This window comes from Leptinotarsa decemlineata, unplaced genomic scaffold, assembly GCF_025532065.1.
Source record: "Leptinotarsa decemlineata unplaced genomic scaffold, Ldec_3_MD MMD2_tig00000576_RagTag_RagTag, whole genome shotgun sequence".
NCBI classification, from domain to species: Eukaryota; Metazoa; Arthropoda; class Insecta; order Coleoptera; family Chrysomelidae; genus Leptinotarsa; species Leptinotarsa decemlineata.
The window spans coordinates 8,346,277-8,372,838 of record NW_027412551.1 but is presented as its reverse complement, the minus strand read 5'-3'; the positions used below and the strand labels follow the sequence as shown (position 1 = coordinate 8,372,838).

General features: G+C 33.3%; 2 protein-coding genes across 5 annotated transcripts in view; one reads left to right on the top strand and one right to left on the bottom strand.

Moving 5' to 3' along the window:
- Window positions 1–14,111, bottom strand: part of LOC111511484 (uncharacterized) — an 86,505-nt gene extending 72,394 nt beyond the window's left edge. For 2 of the 3 annotated variants that reach the window (XM_074174370.1, XM_074174369.1), the window contains exons 1-5: window positions 13,890–14,110; window positions 13,673–13,839; window positions 13,414–13,616; window positions 9,826–11,374; window positions 7,608–7,767 (exon numbers count right to left, since the gene is read on the bottom strand). In XM_074174370.1, the coding sequence (XP_074030471.1) occupies window positions 7,608–7,767; window positions 9,826–11,374; window positions 13,414–13,616; window positions 13,673–13,771 (2,011 nt within the window). In that variant the 5' untranslated portion in view covers window positions 13,772–13,839; window positions 13,890–14,110. Of the gene's footprint in view, window positions 1–7,607; window positions 7,768–9,825; window positions 11,375–13,413; window positions 13,617–13,672; window positions 13,840–13,889 lie in introns of all 3 variants that reach the window. The other variant, XM_074174371.1, reaches the window with a different exon arrangement.
- A 1,509-nt stretch (window positions 14,112–15,620) lies between these two features.
- On the top strand, window positions 15,621–25,064 carry LOC111511487 (CD151 antigen). Of its 2 annotated transcripts, none has more exons than XM_023167502.2 (4): window positions 15,621–15,811; window positions 17,935–18,129; window positions 18,205–18,378; window positions 20,709–25,064. In XM_023167502.2, exons 1-4 carry the CDS (start codon window positions 15,752–15,754, stop codon window positions 21,057–21,059), a joined length of 780 nt encoding a protein of 259 aa, XP_023023270.2. In that variant the 5' UTR covers window positions 15,621–15,751; the 3' UTR covers window positions 21,060–25,064. The 2 variants fall into 2 exon arrangements, with proteins under 2 accessions (XP_023023270.2, XP_074030463.1); XM_074174362.1 differs by lacking the exon at window positions 15,621–15,811 and adding an exon at window positions 15,999–16,022.
- The last annotated feature ends 1,498 nt before the right edge of the window (window positions 25,065–26,562 follow it).

Below are 26,562 nucleotides of genomic sequence, written 5' to 3'. Positions count from 1 at the left end.
CAGTGGTCGCCAACTTGTCGATCGCGAGCTACCGGTAGCTCGCGGAGGCAATTCTGGTAGCTCTCACAACGATTTTAATTTAAAAAATACAAACTGCAAAAATCAGAGAAGCTTCTGAAAATTCCACAAAAAAATCTAATTATCATAATATTAAACATAAACAGCTGCAACGTTGCGATGAGCGATCTGCCGCTGACGCCATCAAGCTAGAATCGGCTAGAACCGACCACCCGGACCAGCGCGTTAGTGTTCGAGAACGATCTGGATTGCTTTGAACGGGATAAATACGCACGGTGCGGCGACATTGCGCTTAGTTCAAAACGCGTAACCAACGTCCAGCGGTTGGGTTAGTAGAGAACAACAAAAATAATATTATGGCAAGCAGTTGTAAGAAAGTAAAGACATACCACTTTCATTACAGAAGTTAAAGATAAAAATGTGTGTTTTTTATGTAATACTTCGATCTCCGTTGCTAAAAAAAGGAAACATTGAGAGACATCATAAAACTGTACATTCTAATTTTGAAAAATCATTCCCACTACATTCTGCCACCAGAAAGGAGAAACTGAAACAGTTAAAAAAGCAGTTAATTGGATAACAATCAATATTTTTAAGAACAGTCGACAAAAATAAGGCTGCAACTGAAGCATCGTACCGTGTGTCCCAGATAATTGCACAAAAAAAAAACCTTATGAAGACGGGGAAATGATAAAACAGGCGTTTTTAGAAGCTGCTGATTCGTTATTTGCCAACTTTAGAAATAAAGACGAGATAGTTTCAGCTATAAAATCTATGCAACTTTCTGCTAATACAGTGATGAGACGTGTAGAAGTAATGAGCAATGATATTTTTTTACAGTTAAGAACTGACTTAGATAACTGTGTTTATTTTTCACTTCAACTGGATGAATCAACAGATGAATCAACAACACTGCCCAGATGGCCGTGTTCGTCAGGATGGTTTTTAGTGATTTTACGATTAAAGAAGATCTTTTGAAGTTCATTCCACTGAAAGGACACACTACTAGACATGAGTTATTTTCTCATTTAAAAAATATTATTTCTTCCGAGAAAATTCCAATATAGAAAATGGTAGGCTTGACAACCGATGGCGCTCCAGCTATGGTGGGTTGTCGTAAAGATGAAACTTTTCCGCAATTTCTCTGTTACCACTGCATTATCCATCAGCAAGCATTATGTGGAAATTTCCTGAAACTAAACAACGTTATGAAACTGGTGGTAAAAATTGTGAACAAGATTAGAGCTCAAGCGTTACAAAGAAGATTATTCAGAACCTTGGCCGATGCAATTGACTGTCAATAAGGGGACCTTCTCCTTCAGTCTGAAGTCCGATGGTTAAGTAGAGGACGGGTGCTGAAACGTTTTAATGATGTCCTATCTGGCATAGTTCAATTTTTCAAACAACTCGATGAACCGACTCCGGAACTAGAAAATTCAATCTGGCTTAGAGATTTTGATTTTCTCGTGGACATTACAGAGAAATTAAACGAACTTAATTTGCAGCTTCAGGGGAGAGACAAAGAACTAGCGGAAATGATTTCTGATATAAAAGCATTTATCAAAAAGCTGGAGTTTTGGGAACAAAACCTAATTAACAGCGATGCCAAGCATTTTCCTTTTCTTTCAGAAAAAATATCTCAAAATCCATTAGAACCCTATGACAACAAATATCATGTAGAAATAATTTCTACCCTGAAGAATAACTTCAGAAATCGTTTTAAGGATTTCAATGAAATGGCTTTAGTAACGCAGTTTGTTGTTTCACCCTGTATGGAAATTGATATCCAACAGTTTGCAACTTGTGTTATGCAGAAGACATCGCTGCAACAGAAATGGAAGTCATTGAGTTTCAAAATGATTTAGCCTTGAAATCGTTAGTCTCAAGTACTGAATGTATCTGGCCTATTGTAAGTAAAGACAAATATTCAGTTCTATGCCGTGTTGCCTTGAAAGTGAAAGCATTATTCAGTTCAACCTATTTGTGTGAATCTTCTTTTTCCAATATGAAGTTTATTAAGAACAAATATCGCAATCGACTTACAGATGAACATTTGGATAATTGTATTCGAATGGCTGCATCAAATTATACTGCAAACATTAAAAAAAATTATCAATGAGTCTGAGTGTCAGCCTTCTCATTGAACGTGCTTTTTTATTTTTCAATGTTTATGTTCATGATAGTGCGTTACTATTTTTAAATCATACGTGACATGCCGTTGTGGCTGGATAAAAGTTTGTGTTTATTTTTCAAACACCTTCGTTTGATAGGTAGGAATGTAGCTATGAACAAGTACGTACTAGTAATATTAGTTATTTTGTTATTAGTTTATTATTAATGCCTATGTATTATGTATAACCAGTTAAATAGTAAAATAAATACATATAATGATAAATTAACTGTGGATTATTTCATTTACGTTGCGTTACGTGGCTTCCGTGTGGGTAGCTCGCTGTTTATTCCAAAATTAACAAAGTAGCTCAACACATTGAAGAGGTTGGCGACCACTGCACTAGTAGATATCTCCTCTATATATTTCATTGTCACGCTAGCATCAAAAAATTATAGTTAGATGTTTGTAAGATAGAGTGACGACAGTTTGCAATTCAGTTCATAATATGAAATAGGAAATACTATCATTGAAATGGTTTTGGAGCAAAATGCATATCCGGAGCAGTTTGTGGAAAGAGCTCTCAATGAATATAATGTAAGAACAACTTTTAGAACTACCAACACATTGGGATCTCTTTTGACACAAACTAAACCCGAAAATATGGTTGAAAAATCGAAAGATTGTATTTACAATATACCGTGTTCCTATGGAACCTCAAGATCCCTAGATGTGAGGAAAAATGAACATCGTGGATACAAAGGAATTGGCCGCGGTGGTAGTGCGCCCGACTCACGATCGAAAGGCTGTGGGTTCGATTTCCGCCTCGACCAGATATTTTTCTCGAGAGATTTTATCTGGTTGAAGCTGGGATGATTCTGCAACTGAGTTAGGAATCACACGTTAAAAGGTAAGACCGCGTTAGTCCTTAGCTCGCACAAGTTTCTCAACTTCTGAGAGTTGTCGTTCGTATGGGGGCGACAGCTAATTAACGGAAAAACAGATTTTTTTAAACAGATGAGGAGAAGACAGATGGCAGGATTAGAAAAATTAGAAAACTCAACGAATCCGCATATATTATCTTAGCTGAACTCTCGAAAAACATCTAGTATATGTATTCACGTAGATTATGTTGAAAAAACTAAAGCTATTCACAATTTGAGGTAAACTAAAGTAAATTTCAGCTTTTGAAAACGAAAAAAAAATCTAAAACGTCAACCACTAAAGAAAGGCAAGTATAAATATTTTTTTCTTCAATTGATATTATCAATTTGTAAGCAAAATTTATGAATATGACAAGTTACTGACTAATTGGACTCTCCATTACGCAGTCACTTTTCGGGGAGAACTTTTCAGTTTGTTCTTTATTAAATTTCAGCGATTCTCTATTGATTTAACTTTGTTTATTTTTCAGATTGTGGAAGGTTATATACCCGAAAAAACAGTAAGAAGTTTTGTGTGTGGGAAAAATGTTTCTGTTGTGATACATAACGGGATGGTAATAATAATTGAATCGATTTACGTTCACAAACTGGTCTCCACTTTCATTTCACTACATTTCTTTTTTCAAGGCATTAAACATTATTATGCGAATGTGAATATCCTGCGTCAACCTTCATCAATCATCAACTAACTCCCAAGTTTTTCACCACTCCCCTACCTCTTTTTACACATTGGGAGGTCGTCAAGAAGGTTATCACAGCACCTGTAGTTGAATGGGCTATCAAGACTATTAGCCCTTCAAATCTCCCGGATAGAATGGTATATATACCACCCAGTTCGTTAGCAGCAAGGGTTGTATATATACCTGAAGTGGGTCGGAAAGAGACGCACCCTGAATAGGTAAGACCAATGAGTCTTACATCCTTCCTGTTGAAAGGACTTGAGAAGATACTGAACAGACACATGTATGCTTATCTAACTGGCAAATCGACATATTTAGCATTAAACAACCTTGCAGCATTCCAATCCATTGACAACAAGGAGATTGCAATATTGAAGAAGCATTTGACAATACACTACTTGAATCTATAGGATCATCCCTGGCTGGAAAAGGCATAGAATCGACCATAACTGGCTGGATCTATGCCATGCTGGTAGACAGAACTGCAACTACGACTCTTCGAAAGAAGGTCATTAGGGGCTGCCCTCAAGATGGAGCACTATCTTCCCTTCTGTGGTCGCTCCTGATGGATAGTCTGCTTGATGCCCTTGACAGAAGGGAAGTATACCTGCAAGCTGATGCAGAGACTTTGTCATCTTGGCAAAGTTCACTTCAAGAAGGGTAGCTTGTGATATTCTATAAAGTACGATGGACATTCTTCATAGTTGGTGCCCCAAGGAGCAGATGTCTGTCAATCCCAGCAAAACTGTGATACTCCCCTTCACCAGGAGGAGAAAATATGACGATTCAATGCCGCTTTCCCTCAATGGTGAGATCAATCCATTTGGAACAAAGGTGAAATATCTTGGCATTGTCCTTGTTAAAAAAAACCTGGAATGCTCACTTGGAAAAAGTTTTACAGAAAGCCAGACTGTCCCTTTGAATATGTTGAAGGATTTGTGGCAAAATTTCTCGATCTACCTCTTGTCCACATTTTTCTAGAGAGAGACTAGATGGACTGCATATAGACTTGTGCACAACGCCAACTACACAAAACAATCTAATGCAGAGTACAATAGATTGACACTGAAAGTCACATCATTCTGGGAATGACCTCTGACATTATGCCTCCAACTGTCAACGACGAATTGCCTCATACAGTACTGTTCCTGAGTAAAAACGACTGGATGTTCCGGGAGATGGATATATTAAGAGCAGATAGTTGTTGATTTACAGATGGATCAAAAACACTTTCAGGTTTGGTGCAGGTGTTTTCATACCTCTCCAACAGAACTCAAATTGTTAACTTCCATAATTTCTGATCCTTGAAATATTGAATGGGGTGTACCTCAGGGTTCAGTTCTTGGGCCAATATTTTTCCTTATTTATCTGAATGGTCTCAGTAAACTCGACATTCGAGGATCATTTACAATGTTTGTGGATGATACCACATTACTGTAGCATAATAATAATGTTGAACTTCTGAAATCTAACATTTCCAAGGACTTAGAAAAGGTTAAACAATGGTGCGATGCAAACTTGCTTTGCTTCAACATTGATAAAACCAACATATTGACATTTAAGTTCATGTATAATTACCTTTATCTAGGCAGAAATATTGTTATCAACAAATCACATACCAAATTCTTAGGAATCTACTTAGATGATAAATTAAAATTTGAGGAACACATAAGAAATCTAAATAAAAAACTAGCCTCAGGTTGTTATGCTATTAGAGTGATAACTAATGAACTGGGCTTTAATGCTTGTATAATGGCCTACTTCTCCCTTATTGAATCTCACCTGCGATATGGTATTGCCTTTTGGGGATTTGGAAAGAACCAGTTGATGAATTTGATTGTTGTGCCTCAGAAAAGAGCAATTTGGTACATTTCTAAAAGTAAACCTAGGGACCACTGCAAACCACTCTTTCTCAAACATGGATTATTAACAGTATACTCCATATTCATCTTAGAAACGGTCTGCCGTTTCTGATAATATATATCTGCCTAAACCTACAACGTCTTCAACTAAAAATTCCATTACATTTGAAAGTAAAAAGTTATATAACCATTCACTTAGTCTCTTTAAAAATATTACAAACTATTCATTATTTCGAAAGACCGTTAAAAATGCACTTGTGAAAAAGGCATTCTACAGTATACAGGAGTATTATGTTGACAATCTGGCTTAGTCCTGAAAAGCCTTGAATTTGTAATGTTTGTCGCTTACAATTTTTACCGTAACTTGTATCAACTTTGCTTTTATCATTCTTAAAATTTATGTACATATATATGTTTTATGTGTTCGTACTTATTTTTATTGACATACCATCATATCTACTGATTGGTAATTGTTAGTCTTAGTTTTAATACTCTATTTATAAGATATTAATTTCGATATTGAAGTATATTTCACCTCGACTTCATATGACTATGACTATGATTATATTTATATTTTTTATGTTTATACTTGTATTTATTTCTATATTTATGTATTTATATTTACATTTTGATTTATATTAATGTTTGTATGTATATTACTTATATATTTAAGTTTCATGTTTATACTTACTATCCATTCTATATAACACGCTTTGTCAATAAGATTTATTCTTGGACAATAAAGCATATTTTGATTTGATTTGAGAGATATCAACCTGAGTACAGAGATATCAACCTGCCTAGGGACCCATGCGACTGTATTTGAAGTGGAACTCTATACTATTGAATTGTGTGCGGAGAGATTGGTAGAATCCAACCTCATACACAAGTCAATAAAACTACTCACGAACAGTAAAGCGTTGGAAGCTCTTATAGCTCCTACCGAGTAACTTTCAAATTGGAAGCAAATTGCCAAAAAACGACTCTCCTCAATAGGAAGATTTGACAAATTGTCTCTGATCTGGATTCCTGGCCATATTGGACTGGAAGGCAATGAGGCTGCTGACTCCCTTGCAAAGGAGAGTGCTATCATTGGCATCGCTTTAGGCTTTGCTAGACTTTTGGCAAAATCTTCCAGGATTAGTTCACTCCAAGGCGTTCATTCATTCTTCGGAGCTTGAAACCAAACAGTTATTGGACTACAGTAGGGATGAACTACGATGTCTAACAGGCCTTCTCACAGGTCATCGTCGTCTAAATCACCATATGCAGTGACTCGGACTATCGGAAGACAGTGTGTGTCGCCTCTGTTTGGAAAATGATGACACAGCAGAGCACATACTTTGTGCCTGCCCCGCTACGTACCGAATCAGGTTTCCAGTGTTTGGCAGAACCGCACACTTACCATCTGATCTGAAAGATTACTCAGCATATAAACAAATCGGCTTCGTTAAAAAGCTGGGTTTATTTGGTAGAGTGTGAATAGGAATGAGCCACAATAAATCCTTTCGGGTTGCAGTGGATAGTCGAATAGACCCACTGACTTTTGACCTAACCTAACTTAACCTCCTCTTACAAGTTACTTCAGTCAAATCATATCCACCTAATTGGTACCAACCTAACTATAATGCCTGATTTGAAATGATTTGTTCACTGTTGATTATAAAAAAAAATCACAGAGAAGCAAAAACTCATAAACAAACTAAAATAGCAAAAACTAGACAGAAAGACAAAAACTATGGAATGTACTACCACACAAACGAATGTAGGGATTAAAAAAACGATAGTGTTTAGTGGCGTAGATAAGGCGATTGAGACAAACTTGCCTACATTACAACAGGAAAAAATTGGTGATCAATTGATAATTATTTCAGACAACTCTGGTTATAAAATAATATAAAATCAGTGATTATAAAGGAGTTTCATTCATCTTGGATTTAAATTAATACATATAATAAAATAACAATAATTTTTTTCATGATCGATCTCTTACCTTCGCCCAACTGAGGCTGGTAATTCTGAGAGAAGAACTTTTCGAATTTCATTTCTTTCACTGCTGGTGCCACGATCAAACTGTTGAATAGTTTTTCTACTTGTTTTGAGGATAACTTTCTTCTTTTCGGAGGTGATGGATTTGGAGCCGGAACTTTAAACTGAGAAAATATTCACTTTAGTAATAATAAAAATATGAAAGAAACTTCAAATATTTCTTTACGGAGCAGACAAACTACAATAATTCTTGGGATTACAAGCCCGCAAAATTTGAACATTTGCCTTATTTTTCAACAGACCTCGTATAGTATATATTTCTAAAATCTTTCAACTGAGTAATAGATGAATTGGATAACACCTTTTCACTATAATGTATGATTGTAGAAAATGCTATTTCTCTCTTCTATGACATATTATATCACGTGATTGATATTGCACCTCTTAAATGTTTTCAACTAAGCTTTTTTTCTGTCTAGTTCAATCCTGAACTAATTATCTAGTAATAAAGAAGAATAGATTTTACAAAGTTATAAGTAGCTGGGTTGCATTGATGATCTGAATATATTTCGTAACTTACACACTCATTTCATAATATATATCTTTATTTGAAATAGGAAACCTAATATACATATCTATGGGTGTAATAATAACACTAGCACAAAATATGAAAAAAATGTATGCAAAAAATTTGAAATTTAAACTAGCATGTAGCCAGACAATAAACATTATATATAAAGATTTCAGTATCATATGTTGATTTGAAGTAACATTTAAATAGATAATGAAATATAGGGACATATATACATTAAATTATTATTTTATTATTAAAAGTGATATTTGGTTTCATTAGAGGTACAAATACCCTAGTGAACAATTAAAAACAATAGATGATAGCCAATAATGTCCCAAATAATTCCACATAACTACGATTTGTATTTTATTACTTTTTTTTAATTCTTCAAGTGCTCTTTTAAAATCTTTTTAAATGTTTTTTTTTATTTCTTCCGGTAATTCATTGAACTTTTGAAAGCTCTTAAAAAATATCGAGTTCATGGTACTTCCGAATGCCGGTTTATTTATATATATTATTGGAATTTCTTGTATTATAATCATGAATGTTTTTATTGAATTTGATGTACTCTTTGAAATATTCTGGTGCCATTCCATTTACAATTTTGTATACTAGAGTCATTGTAAAATAGTAGAGTCAACTTTCAACTGATAATCAATTCAAACAATCAAGCATACTTTTTATGGGAGTATCATCAGCAAATAGGTTTATGAATTCAGATTCAATACAAAGTTCAGTATCATTCAAAAAGTGGGCCCAGAACGCTAGCTTGCGGTGCACCTACATCAATGTCTTTTTCATTTGATAGTGCCTCTTTAAAACGGACTTTCTGTTTTTTATTGTTTAAATAATCACTCGACCATTCTAACACCTTTACGTCAATCCCATACTGAGCCAATTTAAACAACATAATTTCTCTATCAATTGTCTCAAAAGCTCTTTTTAGGTCTGAAAATACAGCAATAATATAATTCTGGCTATCTGAGTTAGTTTAAATATTACATACTGTGAGTTGTAATGCTGTTTCACATGAGTTTTTACGGAAACCCGATTGATTATCCATCAAAATTGAATTTTTAGTGATGTGATGTAATAACTGATCATATACAGCAACTTCCATTGTGATAAGTTACAACAAGAGTGTTTTACTAAATATACAGGGTCGCTGATATATATGGGAATGGTTGATTATCTCTTGAAGTAAGATAGCTAGCGAAAAATGTCAAGATACAAAAGTTCAAGGGTTTTTCTAAATCCATCATACTACATAAAAATTGAGCATACAGGATCTGTCAAAAAGTCTTGAAGAAATAAAGTTGTTTATTCTTTAATATTCCTAAATTCTACCGTTAATAGAAATGCTGTTTCCTAAATTCTACCGTTTTCGAGATATTGAATTTTGAAAATAACTTTTTACTACTCTCAAATTTATCAAAGAAAAAGCATGAAATGATTGATATTCATTATGAAAGTCACACAAGGTGGAGTATGTGGATATGATTACAATTTAATTATAACTTTTTTACCACAATTTATACCACAATTTACCACAATTTATACCACAATTTAGTGGTATCTTCTAGCTGAAGATACCACTAAATTGTGGCATAAATATGTGTCAATATGTATTGAATTAACATGTTCTCACCTTGACTTTTTCTCTGGGAGGTTTGGTTTTGACAACTCGGGGGATAATTCTAGTCCTGCTAGAAACGAATGGAGTCATCACATCTTTGGTAGCAGCATTCACATTTTTGTCGATGGGTACATTGTTATTTTCTTCTAACACTCTACGAGGAGAGGAAGTTCTACAATAACTATGATCGCTCATTATACTTCTCGTCTCAAAATCATCTGAATTTTCTAGGTTTTCGGTATCATCACATATATTGGGAGCATGTGGATTTAGATTCTCCTTGTCCTGTTCTCTATCGATGTTAGCTGGGAACATCTGAGTCGATTTAGTGTTGGCGGCAGAACAATTTTCTACCGATTCCATTGCAACTGTGTGTGGATGATTTGTATCAACTGTTCCCAGTAGATTTTCATTCTCCGGCAATTTATCAGCCATCAGCGGTATCGTAGATGCCCCATTTTCTGCTGTATCTTCTTTTTGATTCTGAGCTGTCATCACAGAATTTTCGAGGTTTGCGTCCGAAATTTCTGTCCTATTCTCGCTAACGTTTTGAATCGTTTCACCTCCAGTACTCATTTCAACAGGTGCTGAAACTTCCGTGTTGTGAACGTTAACTTCTTCATCGCAATCAACATCGCTACCAAAAAACCCAGAATCTTGCCGATACTTTTTGGTGATGATATCAGAAGACAATTTCTCAAGTCTAACAAACAAATCTGAATTTGAAAGTTCTGTCGGGCAACCTATGCTCAACTCAAACAAGCTATCATCGTCACACTCGTCTAGCATTTCCTCTAAAGAATTACGATCAGAAATATGGTTTACATTGGAGTTAGTTTCTTTGCCAGTTCCTGGATCTGGGTTAGGGGATGTAGATGAAACGTTATGAGTATCTATCTCTGTCTCATCGTCAATTCCCTGTTCTTTCTGTGAGAGAAATTCCAGTTGTTTATGGAGATCATCCAGCGTGTTCAGAGGCATGTTTTGCCACTTTTCACCTTCCGCTTCGAAAAACTGCCTTCTATAAGCTAGATATTCTTCTTTATATTCAGTGTAGGGAGCGCTGAAGGGAATTTTTCTGTCTCTGAGAAACTTAACCCTAAGATAAGCTCCTAAGCGGAGGGTGGCTATCAAGTTGTTTTTATCAGGTAACAAACCTTTAGTATTGTATTCAAACAAGTGCTCTATATGGTGCCACCCTGGAACTCTGCTATATTTTGTATTGAATTCGCCGTCTTCTGCATCGAAAATATCAAAGTCTTGACTCTTCATGGTATAATAGTTTTTCATCCTGTACATTGTGAGCTGCTGTTTGTAAACTGCGTTAGGAACACTTTTTATTTTTGAGCTCTCTACTTCCAAACTCTTCCATGCTCTCTGTAAAGTTTCATCTGGCTCAAATGTATTCAGCTTGTCCTTATCTTCATTTATTGGTTTATCAAATAAAAACCGTTCTAGGTTGTCCTCCTGTGCCAACATAAGTTTGAATTTTTTCTTTCGTTTGTATCTGTTACGCCTCTCCTCTAGCTGCTTTATGACTTCATCATTTACCTTTTTCCCTCTGAAAAAAATAAAATAAATGTAAGATTAGGTCATAGATCAAATGAAATAACATCATAAAACCAATGATTCTTGGTATGAAATATAAAATGAACAGTAATAATATCAGAATCCTCATTTGCAAATTTATAGTAAAAATCTGGAAAAAGGTTGAGGAATTTTAAAAACCTGGTATTCATGATGGACAGAAAATGAATTATTAACGACTTTTATCTCCCAAAATGATCTAGCAAATAATAATTGAAGTACAATTCAATTATTGTTCTACCCTACTCTATCTACCATTCTAAAAATTGTGTAGATCATAGATTTTTCATTTACAAAAGTAAACTTATACACGTAATCATAAGTTCAATGACTATTTGAATAAGTTAAAATTCCTCAACGGTGTAGCAATTTCTGTCAATAAATTGAGTTTTTAATCGTGATTTAAAAATTGGTGTATTAGTACTTCTCACACTCATATCAAACTTGTTAAAAAAATTAGACCCTTTGATGAGCAGTTCAAAGAAGCTAAGCATCCCTCTAGCCCTAGAAGGGTGAGAATGGTCTAGTTGTTTGGAGAATTTGCTCATATTGTAAAAAACAAATATACATAACTTCCTCCAACCCAGTTGGTTCATTCTAATAGCACACTATTGCCATATGAAAACCCTCTCTGCAGCGGAACTCATATGCCAGTTCAAACTCCTATATCGAAGGTGACAACCAACAGTTGCATCACACAGATATAGTACCCGCCAACTAAGATGAGATTTTAAAGCGTATTCAAAACCAAATTGTACCCGCCCTAGAAGATAGCTATTGGTTACACAAACTGATGTCAATAGTACTTTGGTGAATTATGACTCAAGTGGGTGGAGTCTTTTAACACAGAACGATTTTACGTTTCTACGCTGACACATCTTAGTTGGCGGAACTATATTCTCTTGAAACAATGATTTGACACTATCTTTGAATTTTTTGCTGAACTCAACTGTCCTTTAAAGACAAGTCTGAGCGATAACACCTCTCTTTACGAAGACGCCTTCTACGAGTTTCACAGAAGACCCAATTCCTGAAAATCAAAGATAAACGAGGCTCGCAAAAGGCAGTCTGTTGCAAAGCCAAACTTCTACCTGAAAAGCCAAATAAGAATCATGCGGTCTTTCTCTGCACAAAGCAGTCGTGATCCAACACAGTGGTGGTTTCAACTTGCTGCCTTGCAGTGAAATCTGTAGACAAAGACAGGACAGATCTAGTTCTGCGCTTGATGTCTTTGAGAGCCTTGTCTATCTTTAATAATCGTGGATTGAGTCTTCCGTTGATATCATAAATATTTTTTTTGTAAAGAAAAATGTCACCATCTTATCTTACATTGAGGTATGTATCTTCTGTTGCAGACTTAGGAGTCATATTTGATGAAAAATCATGATTCGTTGAACACATTAAAATATGTCACTAAAGTGATCAAGAGTTCCAGGAATTTTATGATGTAACTGTTCAGCATCTTCTGCTAAATGCATGAAGAGAATATCAAGTACAAGTGTATATCACATGTAGAATATGCCTCTATATGTTTCATAACTAGTGGGGTTATTCTCCTAATTTAATATACCTGCTAGAAGCCTTTATTTAAACTACATAGGATTTGTAAATATGCCAACATTAGATTTGTTCGTATGCTAAATATATTACTGTAGCTGACTACAGCTGTAGCTATTTTTGTAGCTTCAAGGTACTCATTACTATATTAGAAATAGTAAAAACAATTTTCAAGACGCTATGATTTCAAGCTGAATAATAATTTTAGATCATAACTACTCATCAATATCAAACTTGACAACTTGTTTCCAGTACAATAAGTAGACTCCATACAAATTCAAATCTTCGAATGATTTTGTTTACTAAATGTTCCCATACAGTTGCTGAGAAATCTACACCTTTTTTATCCTAGTTGTGTTTTGTTGGCACTCAGATTGTCATTCCATTTAAAATGTATGCGCTAGGTTAAAGGTGAAAAATTGATAAATAAAATAAACATGTGAAGATGCAACTAACTTCTCTTTCTCATGAGCACAATCATATTCTATAAGCCTGGTATGGAATTCGAGAAGTTGATCCCACAATAAGTCAACTTTTTTACCATACAGTTCTGCACAACTTTGAAGGAAAAGTGCAGCTTCTGCAAAATTGATAGTGAATATGCCATTATTCATAAACTTCTTCTGGTGATTGATCTTGTCGCTGAATAACTCCAATGCCTAGAAAGATTGTTCATTATATTTGTACAAGATTCTTCTATATAGAAATTGCTCACAGATCTTAGCTCATCATCTATCTTGGGCTTCTTACACAGAGCGTTGATTTGCTTTATTATCTGCCCAACTGGTGAATTATAATCGCACTCCTGATCCATTTTTATAGATACTTAGGTATATGTACTTATGTAAATATTGAATGCAACCAGGCAGAATTCCCAATTTCCTAGAATAATATAATTAAGAACATGTTTTATTTCGTCAATAGCAACCTACCGTATAACAATCAAATATCTCCATAAAATAATATTCTTCTTAATAAGAAAATCGTAATATTTGTTAAAGTAAAATATTCTATACAAACACAAGCCTTTGCCATTTTGTTGATTTATTTCCTCCCTGCTCCCCGCAAAAATGACACATTTCAATCATGTTTTCTTTCTCTTTTACCATGCCTTAGAATAAAACAGCAGATATTCCAATCGAAAGCTAGCCTTCGTAATCAACACCAATCCGTCGCACATGCGTAAACGACTAACTTCGTCGTAGCCGACACAAAACATTTGGAGATATTTGGAGGAATGGAAAACGTCATAGCATTTTCTATCTATTTAACTACTGTCTGGATTTATTTGATATTGTTTTCAAACTAATATACGTTCAAATCTTCTTCATACAATAGATATTTTGAAAACATGTTCTAAATTCAAAACTGACAGTGGCATAGAAAATTTCGCGGGATATGTGATCACTCTGATAGGTACGTCACTTTGCGAGAAATGTGTGTTTAAGTAAGAGACGTTAAACACTATATTGGAGTTCTATGTATTTTTTCATTACAAGAGAGCGTGCACTTTCAATTTTTTTCTTGTGGAATTGGACTATAAAAAATTTAAAGGAAGGACAAAATTTCTGTGTCCCTGAATAATAATGACTTGTGAATTCTGAACTTGAAGAAAAATTTGATCAATTTGTTTTCTCAATAGTTCTCAGTCCAAGAGAATCACCAAGGAGGCTACATCAAGATCTTTTAATTTGAATTCAGCACTCAGGAAAAACATGGATGCTTTTCATAGAAAATTATATTCACAAATATTCAAATGTTAGCTGTTTAATTTTTGTGTGATAATCTTTTGGTGTTCAGAACAGGCGAAGCGTAGTAGCCTCCTGGCCGGCACTGAAAGTTTGGTTTTGACTTTCAACTGCGACCTGCCTCAGAACGAGTTCGTCACAAATATCTCTGGCCACCATGAACAAGAACAGTAGTGAAAATGAGCGTTTATATAATAGTTCACATCTATAAGAAACTAAATACGTGTAAAATATACAAACGAGCATAAATACACAAAAATGTGTGTATTTGTTTTTACAATATACAGAGTAGGTATACATATTTCTAGTCGTTTTCCGAAAATTTATAAAAAATAGATTCCTCTTGAAATGATCTTTTTTATATACACGATACACACTTTTTGTCATTTTTCAGCATTTATAGAGAGTATATTGATTGTTTCCAAAATGCATATTCCCACTGAAAAATTGAGCAGTCAGGGAGGATACAAGAGTGTTATCCAATTAGTTTTCACTTTCGAGTGTCTTTCTTCTGTTAAAAAATATTCAACATGTCTGCTGAGTATCACACTGGTAAGCAAACAAATCATAATTCAAATTTATTAAGAATATAACAGAAAATCAAACCTTACCTATAGAAAGCCTATATAGAGGTGTGAAAGTGGCAGATAGGCAATTGAGCAAAGGCAATTGTCTTCGATTTGAAAAAAAAATGCTGCAAACTGTATCATGACAAAGCCCCTCCATGTTATAAGATTTGCCAATAAAATGAATGTGTATAGTAAATCATAATTGTGTTCATCTGCCAAAGTAATTTTTAAAAACGGTGACTGTCTTTAGACACTATTGAATTTACTCAAACCATCCTTTAGTTTTAGTTAGAGACAACTCGATGTTCCATGATAAATGTTTTTACGATTTTAGTGTTTTCAGTTTTGTGTTCAGTCAATGCTCCGTGCTCAGACGAATTAGATTTATAGTGTTCGGAGTTGTGTACATTGATTTGAATTTTCAATGTAATTAAAGAAACAAAATAGTTATCTACTTGAATTTCAACAATTTGAAAGATGGGAGCTGGATATACATGCATGAAATATCTCTTCATCGTTCTCAATATAATATTTTTAGTAAGTATTTACATTTTCAGAAGCCATTTTTGTATTCTAATGACAAACATTAATCGATAAATTTCAAATCAAACTGCGTCTTATAATTTGGTGACAATATTTACAAGTTTCCCACAATAACATTTCTTATCGAAATATATTTTGTGACATCTTTGATCGACCGAATTTGAATGAGATATTTTTCTTACAATTTGAATATTTTTGTGAGTAGGTAGGTACTAAAAGTTTCAGATTTCAAATCAATTGCATCATCAACATAACTCCAAACATTGAAATTTCTTTATTTTTATTCATAAGTGTCATAGTTTTTATTCATATAACACTTTTTTCATTTCTGCAAGATGTTTAAACTTCAATAAATTACAGCATAAGATTATCAAAAAAAGAATATTAATGATTGGTCAAATAAGGACACAACAAACTATTATTATGATAAATGATTCCTGTCATTATTTATAAATAACTATGATGAACTTCCTATTCTCTGATCTTTAATTCATTAGTGTTGCTGAAATGAATAATAAACAGTTGTTATTTGTTAAAACAACAATAAAATATTCAATGTCACCACATACTTTACCAAAAGTCCACAGACAAACGTGATGCGCTAAAAGTATATAACAAAATTCCGATTCCTAGGAAAAAAAGATTTTAGCAGTATATTATGTATTCAAAACTTTTTTAATTAAATATCCAAAAATAACAATTATATAAAGTTACATTAAAAAATAGTTACTTAACTATGTCAAGAACTGAAGTGAAACAATAGCTAATTTTTTTCTACCATTCCCATACTGGAATGAGCTTTCCAATTGTCACATCAAATATCTGTCAAAATGCTTGTCAAAATTGTTCACACTACAAAATATCAAAAAGATATTGTTGTTATTTCTTTGGGGATAGGTTATTCTCATCATCCTACTGATGCTAGTTGAACAAAAAACTATTGAACCATCACATTTCTACCACTATTTAAGGTTTACTAGTGTTAAGTAAGTAACTATTATGTCAATGAGAATGTGTCCTGATCTCTTTGAAAGTAGTAATGTGCTGACAATCAAAAGTCAAAAATTTAGTAATTCTTCAAGAAATACCTACAACTACCATTTTTTAGAAATATGTCAAATGATAACTGAAATCTATTAGATGCAATTGAGACAACAGATCTGCATTATCGAACGCTTGCCAAACGAAGCGAGCTAATCAAGCATTCAGATTTGTATTAAACGAACACGCCTCATATCGATATTGAAAAACCCGAATTTTTTAAAACATCTTGGCCTATTTTGTGCTTAGATATATGTGAATTAGATCACTTTAATTTTTTTAATAAATACTGTGACATAAGGCGTCTCAATATATCTCTCCCAGGAGAGAAAACATATATTTTATATGGTACAAGCTACAAGAGAAAGACTAATTTAACTGGTACTCTTTCGTATTTTGATGAAAACAATCATAATTCAGACAAAGCCAAAACATCTTGAAACACTGCAATACATTCTATCAAAAACCAGGATTCACTTGCAAAGAGCAGTATGACATATAAGATTTGTTACCTAATGTTTTCATAACATGTTGATAAAAGTAAAGAATTTGAGTCGCTGATGAAGTTTCTTCTTGATAGTACTGACATATTTTATTTGTTGTCATTGGTTTGAATTGAACGACTCCACCTTATAAAGCGTTAACATGTTAACTAACAACGGTTTTATAATATAATAATTATCAGATAGATTAAAAAATCAGTTCACAAACAATTCTGCATTAAAACTGAAAATTTAGCAAATATGGCTGACTAAACTGACTATATGTATTCAAATTTCAATCAGTATGATACTAAAATTAAGAACCATTTTTACCAACATCAGCTATTTCCAAAGATTTATCCACTTTTCTAATTATTTATTGGACATAGATAAAATCTGTAGGTTCTTAAACATTTTGGAGAAGTTCTTATACTTTGCTGAAATTCTCCAATAATTCGCGTTTCCATAGATTTATATTTTGTGCTTGTTTTCTCTTTCCTTTAAAATCTCTTTTGAAAATTTTATTGTCACTTTTTACACAATTTTCATGGTCTGAATATAAGGTATCATTATTTATTTAATATTCTTATTTAGCTCTTTGCTGTTGCTGGAATTGCAATCTCAATATGGATGTTTGTCGATCCGACCATTCCGTTGCATTTCACACAGGAATCAAAGGATTATTTAATTTCAACAATAATTCTTCTTCTGGCCTCCATTATCCTCCTTATCTTGTCGATCTTGGGCATATACAGCGTCAGTAGAGAGGTTCGAAAGTCTTTAGTTTTGGTGAGTTTTAATCATATTGCTATTCATGACTCATAATTCAAAATGTCTTGTATAATGAGTGTATTTTTTTTTCAGTCTTTCTGTCTTCTTCTGATCATCGTTGTTGCTGAAATAGCAGCCGGAGTATGGGGCTACATTAACAGAGATAGCTTGGAGTCTCATATCCGAGCTTCCGTTAAATCTACTGTCAGAGAGGATTATGATAAGGATGAAAACATTAGGAATCTGTTTGATACAATTCAAATGAAGGTGAATTGAAGATAATTATTAGACTAGTTAAATTAATTATCTAGTATCTAATAGAACTGAGTTTGTCTTTCCGTGATTACATGATACACATTTTATACATAATAAAACATTTTGTGGCTTCAGTAATGGAAGTGTAATAGAGTGTTTGCACCTACTTGGATCGAATACTTGTATTGTGCAACAAGTTTCTTGATATACATACAGCAGAGAAGCTACAGAGGAGGCTAAACTACTCCAAATGTCCTCTTTGTGATGGAGGATCAAGAAACGGAGCAATTTCACTTTTCTTCATGACATTTACTAAGAAATAAATGCTGGCCACTTTTGCGACCTCACTAAAACCTTTGATTGCATCAATCACAAAATATTGTTTGAAAACTCTTTTGATAGGATGTGAAGATATGATGTACAAATCATATCTTTCAGGGCAAAATCAAATGGTTAGGAAAAATAAATTCTCGGAGAGTAGGATAATAAAACTTGGTGTACCACAGGATTCTGTTGGGTCCTGTCATGTTTCTGTTATATTTTAATGATATGACTATGACGATTATCTGATTGTGTCACTCTTTTTATGGATGATACAAAGATATCCTCCGGAAGGTATAAGAGTATAAGGTTAAAAAAATGAAGTGAATTTAAATTTTTCTGAAAAAATATTGATTAACCATTTTGCAACAATAACAAATAACTGGTTCAATAAATGAAGGTTCCAGCCAAACCCATCTGAGTCTCAGTTCATTATATTTAATCATCAGAATTCCGCAACTTTTCCAACAATCAACGTTTTCCAACATATCTTGCATGCCAAATCGACAGTTGATTACCTAGGTGTTACGCTTGATTCCAGACAAAATTTCAACAGCCACGTCAATAACAAAAAAAAGTGATTGCAAGAGCCGCACAATTCACAAGTTTGACAAACCCGGGAGCAGGTGCAAACATATCATCAGCAAGCCGAATATATAAACTAATCTGTCGTCCACTTATTGAATACTCTCACCCACTGTTTCTCAATATCAAACAAAGGGCCTTGAAAACAATTAAAATATCTGAAACAACGGCTATAAGGAAAATAACAAGATTAAGGCATCCCAATAACCCCAAACACAACCCTCCAAACCCTCTGCTGTACCAACTCACTGGTATTATCCCTATCGAGGAAAGACTACCATCACTTACTCAGAAGTTTGCTAGAAAAGATGACAATGTAGAAATCATTAGAAAGTATGCTGTGACAAGAAAACCCCATGCAAGAGTACGACATCGACATCCAACAGAAACACTGTTAGAAAATTAAGACAACTTTATCAATGAAATTGTTTTGTTTGTTCATTTCTACATCCATATAATTTTTTTTTATATTGTAAAATAAGCTATGTTATTTCAAAGCAATTTTGTTACACGGGCGAAAGGACTTCGGTTGAACAAAATTGTAATTTTGTTCAATCAATTACAATTATTATTATTATTTATTCATCAATTTCTATTTTGTCCCCTTCAAAGTGGTCCCCTCAGATATAATAGACTTGTACCAGCTTTTTTTCCAATCTTTGAAGCAGTTTTGATATGCACTTTTTGGTATGTCCTTGAGCTTTCTCAGAAATTCGATTTTCATCCCTGCAATCGCCGCAAAACGCCGTCCTTTCATGGGTATCTTCAACATTGGGAACAGGAAAAAAGTCCCAGGGGGCCAAATCTGGTGAATACAGTGGCTGAGGCATAACTATGGTGTGACAAGTGAGCAGGTGCATTATCGTCAAGCAAAAGCCATGAATTGTTTTTTCACAATACCTGACGACTGTTTTCTTGGTCAATATTCAGCAATTTTGAAACGAACTTCGATGTCTTACACGTCGTGCCGACATCCTTAGCAACTTCTCTAATAGTAATTTGACGATTCTCTATACCAATTGTCTTCACTTTCTCAAAATTTTCATCGGTAAGAATTACTCAGTTCGAATAATTTGAAGGTGAAGCAACGGGAAACAAGGGATGATAAATATGTCTTCATGGTGAACAACCACGTGACAAAATATGGACACAATAGTCCACTATCAAGAATTCTGAGAGAAGCCAAAGGGTCATGTCTCAATTTTTTTCACAACTCTTTGGAAGTTTTCAAACATGAGGTCAAGGATTATGTATTTAGTATGTAGTCAATTGAAGTATATATTAGTTTTAAGTTGGTTTTTACTGTGTAAGTTATTAATTATATACAATTTTATTACAAAGTTGTAAAACAAGAGTATCTATCCCGTTTATACTAATAAGTAAATAAATAAATATCGTTCATAAATTAATTCACTTATTTTTAACGTATATTCCAGATGCACTGCTGTGGAGCAGAACTACCCACAGATTGGAGTCGCGGTAAAGAATTCAATATGGTAATATCAGGTAATCCGAACAAGTACAACATTCCCGAAAGCTGCTGCAAGACTGGCTTGGAACCTCAGAAATGTACCAAGGCCACCCAAGGAGTCGAAATTGGTGCTGACCTCGATAAAAATGTCATTTACGAAAACGGCTGCTACACTTTGATACTCAACAAGCTGAAGGATAGCGTTTGTATAATTATGATAGTTGGAGGAGTAATTCTGGCAGTTCAGATCCTCGGTTTGTTGTTAGGCTTAATATTAGCATGTTCAATGAACAGGTCGCATCGTTACAAAGGTTAAAAAAGGTTGACAGATTGGAGAATATTATCTAGTTGTTTTTTGGAAAAGTTTTGTTTTGAATGGCAGTTCACAACAGTTTTGTTTCACTATTTCTTGGGAGTTTAATTTAATTGGCAGAATTATTTTCCACTTACTCCGCTTCCATTCTTTTTTCAACTGATTTTTAGATTTCAGCTTGAAACAACTTTGTCAAGAAAACAACTAGATAGTTGTTATAATTTTATTAATCATTCTTTGACTTACAAATATACGTACAAATAACTTAAACGAATTGATAGTTATGTTTTTAGTTAGACAGATGCTTTATTTTCTGATGAAGTTTAAACCAAAAATCATTATATATTCTATGAAACATACTTTACTATACTTTAAAGATGTACACAAAGTTTCTAAATATCTTTTTGATGTATGTGCCATATTTATATTTAGATGCAGGTAATCCACAAAAATCGTATTGAAACTTTCGTGGAACTTGTATATTCTTGATATTTAGTCGTAACTTTACTCGAATCTCGAAGGAGTCTCATTATTTAGTTTCATAAATTAACCAGAATTATTTATTGTTACGGATGTGTTGAAAAATTTAAATTATTCATTAATTTTTACTAAGTACTTCACATCACTGCATAATTCAATTTATTTTACTCATCTTATTGATTCGGGAATCTCAAGATGCTGAAAAGGGGAAGTCCAACTTTCCCGTTTTCATCATTGATTAACCATGACATGAAAATTTGACTGATACTAATAATTAAGAATTAAGTTATTTCTTTTACTTTGCACTGCCTATTTTTGATATTTCCCATTTCATCATGGACATGCTCTGTAACATTTTTATTCTCTCTTTTTAACTGAAATGGGTAATTAGTTATTTAATATTGCAGAGAATCTTTTCGAAGGTTTATCAACCAATGCTTATATTTTTTGTTTTTGGAGACTTAAAGCTGATAGCTTTATGATTTCTATTCCTATTTGTTTCTTGATCAATATGTGCATTTCAAGAACTACAATGTAGGAATGTGTTTCTGCAGGTTTGCCTCAAACATATAGGATTATTGAAGTGATTATGAAAAACTACCTATAACAGGAAGTTAAATGTAATTCTACTATAATTATATGATTGTCATCATCTTGCTGTCATGTACAAAATTACAAGCCAAAATTCATTCTTTGAAACACCAAGTACTTTTGTTGAATTATTTAAATTGTTATTGAAAAACTTTTAAGGGCCGATCCAAACTTTTCATTTGTGATGGGCATAATCAACAACATTTGAGGTAAGCAGCTAATAAATGTATACTTATCAGACTTTACATATACGATAATATGAAAAATTATTTGCACTTTAACCTTGCCCTTATTTCAGACTGATTGAAATAACGTGCAACGGCCGATAAGGAAAGAATGTTAGGGTGAAGTGTAATTTCGATGAAACCGTCGGAGACCGAAAAGAACTTATTGCTGCTATCAATTTGGAATTTTTGTCATTGTATTCTGGTTGACAGGCGCTATAAATATATATTAAAAAATACTCAAAATGGGATTTGACAGAAAAACCCTGTTGTTTGAAAAATAACTACATTTTTATTAAAAATACAACCAAATCTCAAGGGTTAACCCTGCAGAAACATATTCATCTGTTGATAATTGAATTCTAAATACTTTAATGTTGATTGTAAAACAAATTATTAGAATTCTCACAATGGGATCTCGTGCTGTAAAAAATGGATTCAAAATATATATGTCTGAATATTGAGATCAATGAGTAACCTGTCTCATTTCTAGTCTTCTTCCACCCTAGTCTATTCTAATTGCTCATTTCAGTGAATTGCTAAATTGAACTAAGTTTGTATCTTTCTACCTTATACGTCACTGTGCATGAACAATGTTTAGCTTTACAGAATACATGTAAAAGTAGTTATAGTATTGCAGTAAATCGACACATAGATGTCCAACTAAAAAAACGCACTATAGATTACTGATAATTCCCTGACAAAATATGTTGTAGGCTTTGATGACATATTTTATCAGTTCTCGAGACTTATGTAGATGTGCCAACTTAGAGAAAACGTTAAGTAAATCATATCATGAAAGTAAGCATTGCATCACTGTTTCCCCAGAAATGTTGAGATGTGAGATAGTCGGAGAGTGGGTTTTTTCCAAGTTTTTCAAGTATATGAAGAAATATGTGTCTATTAATAAGGAGCTATAATAATATACTAAAACTGCATCTATATTTTATAATTTGACTGTCAACTCAAGAAAAACATTCAGGTATCAGTTGTTTCATTATCCACATATTCTTTTACACAAAAGTACTTCTTTACATTCAATGATAAATTCAAAGTAAATTAACTTCGATCAGTAAATCAGCAGTAAAGAAACAAAAAAAATTTAAAATTCCACTTCCAAAATACAAATCATGGAATTATAAAACAACAAAAATTAATTGGCGCTCCGGGCGACTTCATTGATTCCAGTGGCGCATTTGCTTTTTCAGCTGCAGGAAAACCCGTAAAAAACCTCCAGCACCATAATTATAAAAAAGTTGCAGATTTGTTAACAATTTGATTTATAAATTAAAATTTTTTGGCTGAAACAAAACAATCATATCAGAGATTGTGACCAGTGATGTCAATCTGGGTTAGTTTTTTATATTTACCTTTTGTAAAGCAATCGGACTGATTTTTCAAATTTGTTTTTTTTTGTACTGTTCAAAGTACTTTTTTATTAAATAGAAAAAATTGTCATGCAGTAGTTTTGGAGGGTAACTAATGTTTATTTTTGTTTGAAAACCCTAGCTAAGGATCTAATTCTTTTAGAACTTCAAAACTACTTGAAAGCATACTCTCTGTCAGTCTTATTTCATTTCTAAAATATTTTGAATGAAGGCGGGTATACATCATTATAGCTCAAGTCTGCTTACAATTTTCATCCAAGCCTTTTTCATGCTGAACTCGGACAATTTTACCGATATTTATTGTCACAACTTATATATAACCAAAGTCAGACCCACCACCTAAGTTTTTTAATTTTTTTATTTGATTATACATGACAATTCTCTTTTACTAAAACATCATAGCTTACGTCCACCAGCTTCCAGCGGTCAAAGCTGTTTTACCCCTGAATATGGTAGACAGTATTTGCTGAATTCAGCCACTGTAAAATCTAACAGTTAACAGTCCTTATTTTGTCTACATAAATTTCTGCACCGAAATTTAAAGACTGGATTAATAGGAAAGAATATAATGAAATCACAATCAACTGAAATAACATTAATTTCATTGATTCAAGAAGTAATTTACACCACATTCAGCGCTGTGATTTCTGCTTTTTCGTCCTAGACGCAGCTATTGTTATTGAATGTAAATTAACCTCACTTTCTATTAATTTACTGGAATTGGATTGGTTGTCTAAACAAAATTTGTATAGGAATTTCAGGATATAATATGTATGGCAAGAGACCGTGCAAAAATTATGCAATTGATGTATATCTGCTTTGAAATGTACGTTGAGTTAATGTTGAACATTGCTGAAATTCTCTTCGTTGTGTAAAAAAAAATCTGATAAATATATTTATAAATATACAATGTTCAAAGGATTTAAATGTAACGAAGTGCGTAAGATGTTTATGATACACAGCCAGTAAATGCTTTGTAACCAAATACATATAGACTGAACTGAGAAATGCGTTCTAAAACATACACTCAATGAATTTATCTCACAGAGAAAGACAAAACAGATTGTGTAAATATATCTTATTGTGTGGCCATGGTTTTGGCCGTTTAGGAATTGTGATGCATGTTTCTATTTTTGTATTCGATTCAAATTGAATGTTTTTTTTTAGTTTGACATTTGAAATGAAATATATGAACAGCGTCTAAGAGATATGCTGATTTTTTTATCCTAATAAAGTACTAATATTTGTGGTATTACGTTGAAATTTATAGATGTTTGTATTATTTTTTTGTTCTAATGAATAAATCTCACCTTTTGAGGAGACAATGGATTTTTCTTTGTTTTTAAAAACTACTGTATTGGGTGTCACAAATTTTGTAAACTATAGCTTTTACACATGGCCCTCCATGGTTCAGGCAGATGACATCTCAAAAAATTAGTTGATGTTATGACACTTGAATTTGATGATCTGGGGACGGAATTTGGGTTAGGGAACGTGTCCTTGGAGGTGGGTCTTATATTAGGAAAATGGTCTTATATTTTGGGGGAGACCTTAGATTTGAAGTTGGGTTTTTGATGTTAGGTTTTCGAGTTGGGTAGGTTTTAGAAGATGATATTTTGCAAAGTCAAAAAGGGTGTTTTTTTGTTATAAGAAGTTTGATGGCAAGGTCACGTGATATTCGAAATGTTTTAAGGGGGCTGCATTTTTGAGACACATCTAAGATAGTTCTGAGATGAAACAAAAGCAGCGATATGAGGGTGGGTGCGAGTAATATACAGATATGTAGATTTTTTGGGGCAGGTTTTCAGTTAGGTCTTAGAAGGTGATATTTTCTGGAATCAAAAGGCCGTTTTTTCGTTACAAGAGGTTTAGTGCCGATGTCACGTGATATTTGAAACTTTTCAAGGCTGCTGAATTTTTCAGACAAATCTGAGATAGTTCGAAAGGGGTGTCTGAGGAGTGAATCTATAGGAATATTTTTTTTCAACGTAATTATCGCTTCAATAGTATAAAAAACTTACTTCGAAATAGAGAAATTGAAAACAAAAACCAATTTTTTTACAATCGCTATTAAATCGAAACACATAGACACTTGGTATGTTTATTTGTTTGGATTTTGATACCACATACAAAAGGAAATATTCTTGTGATTGACCGACAATCCGATTGTTGATAAAATAATTTTACTGAATTTTTGTTGAAAAATAGTGAATCATGACAACTACCAAAAAAGCCTCAATGAAACATGATTTTGATAAAAGTAAATACTGTTTTCAAGAAAAATCTCCACATTGCAACATATAATTTTCACATGCTAGAAATCACCTGTTAAAATGCAAGCCCTCGTTAATCCTTAGCTTGCATAAGTTTCCAAGAGATTTTTGAGCATTAATTTTCAATTGTCATGCACTGTTTGGAACCTTTGGTGTAGTAACGAATATTATTGGAGTTTTTCCCAACACCAAACCGTGTTTTGATCACCAAGTGAAGATAAAACCTTTAATCTTCAAAAGGAAGATTAAATCTTCAAGAGTAGGATTAAACCTTTGATCTTCAGAAGGAAGAATGAATCTTCAAGAGAAAGATTACACCTTTAATCTTCCCTCTTGATGATGATTACTTGGTGATCGAAACACGTGTCGACGTGTTAAAATAATGGTTTCCTTTAATCAGCTTGAGAAAAAACTCCAGTAACATTCATTAATTTTCAGTCGTTTTTAATGAGGAAACAAGAAGTCACTCAGTATTTATAGTATTTGTTGAATAATTCATGAAATTGATATTTTTATAAATACTTTCAAAAATATAACAAAGAATTTTTCA

What these genes read in the sequence shown, in the direction of transcription:
- LOC111511487 (XM_023167502.2), top strand. Translation starts at nt 15,752, where the DNA reads ATGGGAGCTGGATATACATGCATGAAATATCTCTTCATCGTTCTCAAT. An exon ending in TTCTCAATATAATATTTTTA is followed by an intron (nt 15,812 to 17,934) that starts GTAAGTATTTAC and finishes ATTCTTATTTAG; the next exon opens with CTCTTTGCTGTTGCTGGAAT. An exon ending in TTCGAAAGTCTTTAGTTTTG is followed by an intron (nt 18,130 to 18,204) that starts GTGAGTTTTAAT and finishes TTTTTTTTTCAG; the next exon opens with TCTTTCTGTCTTCTTCTGAT.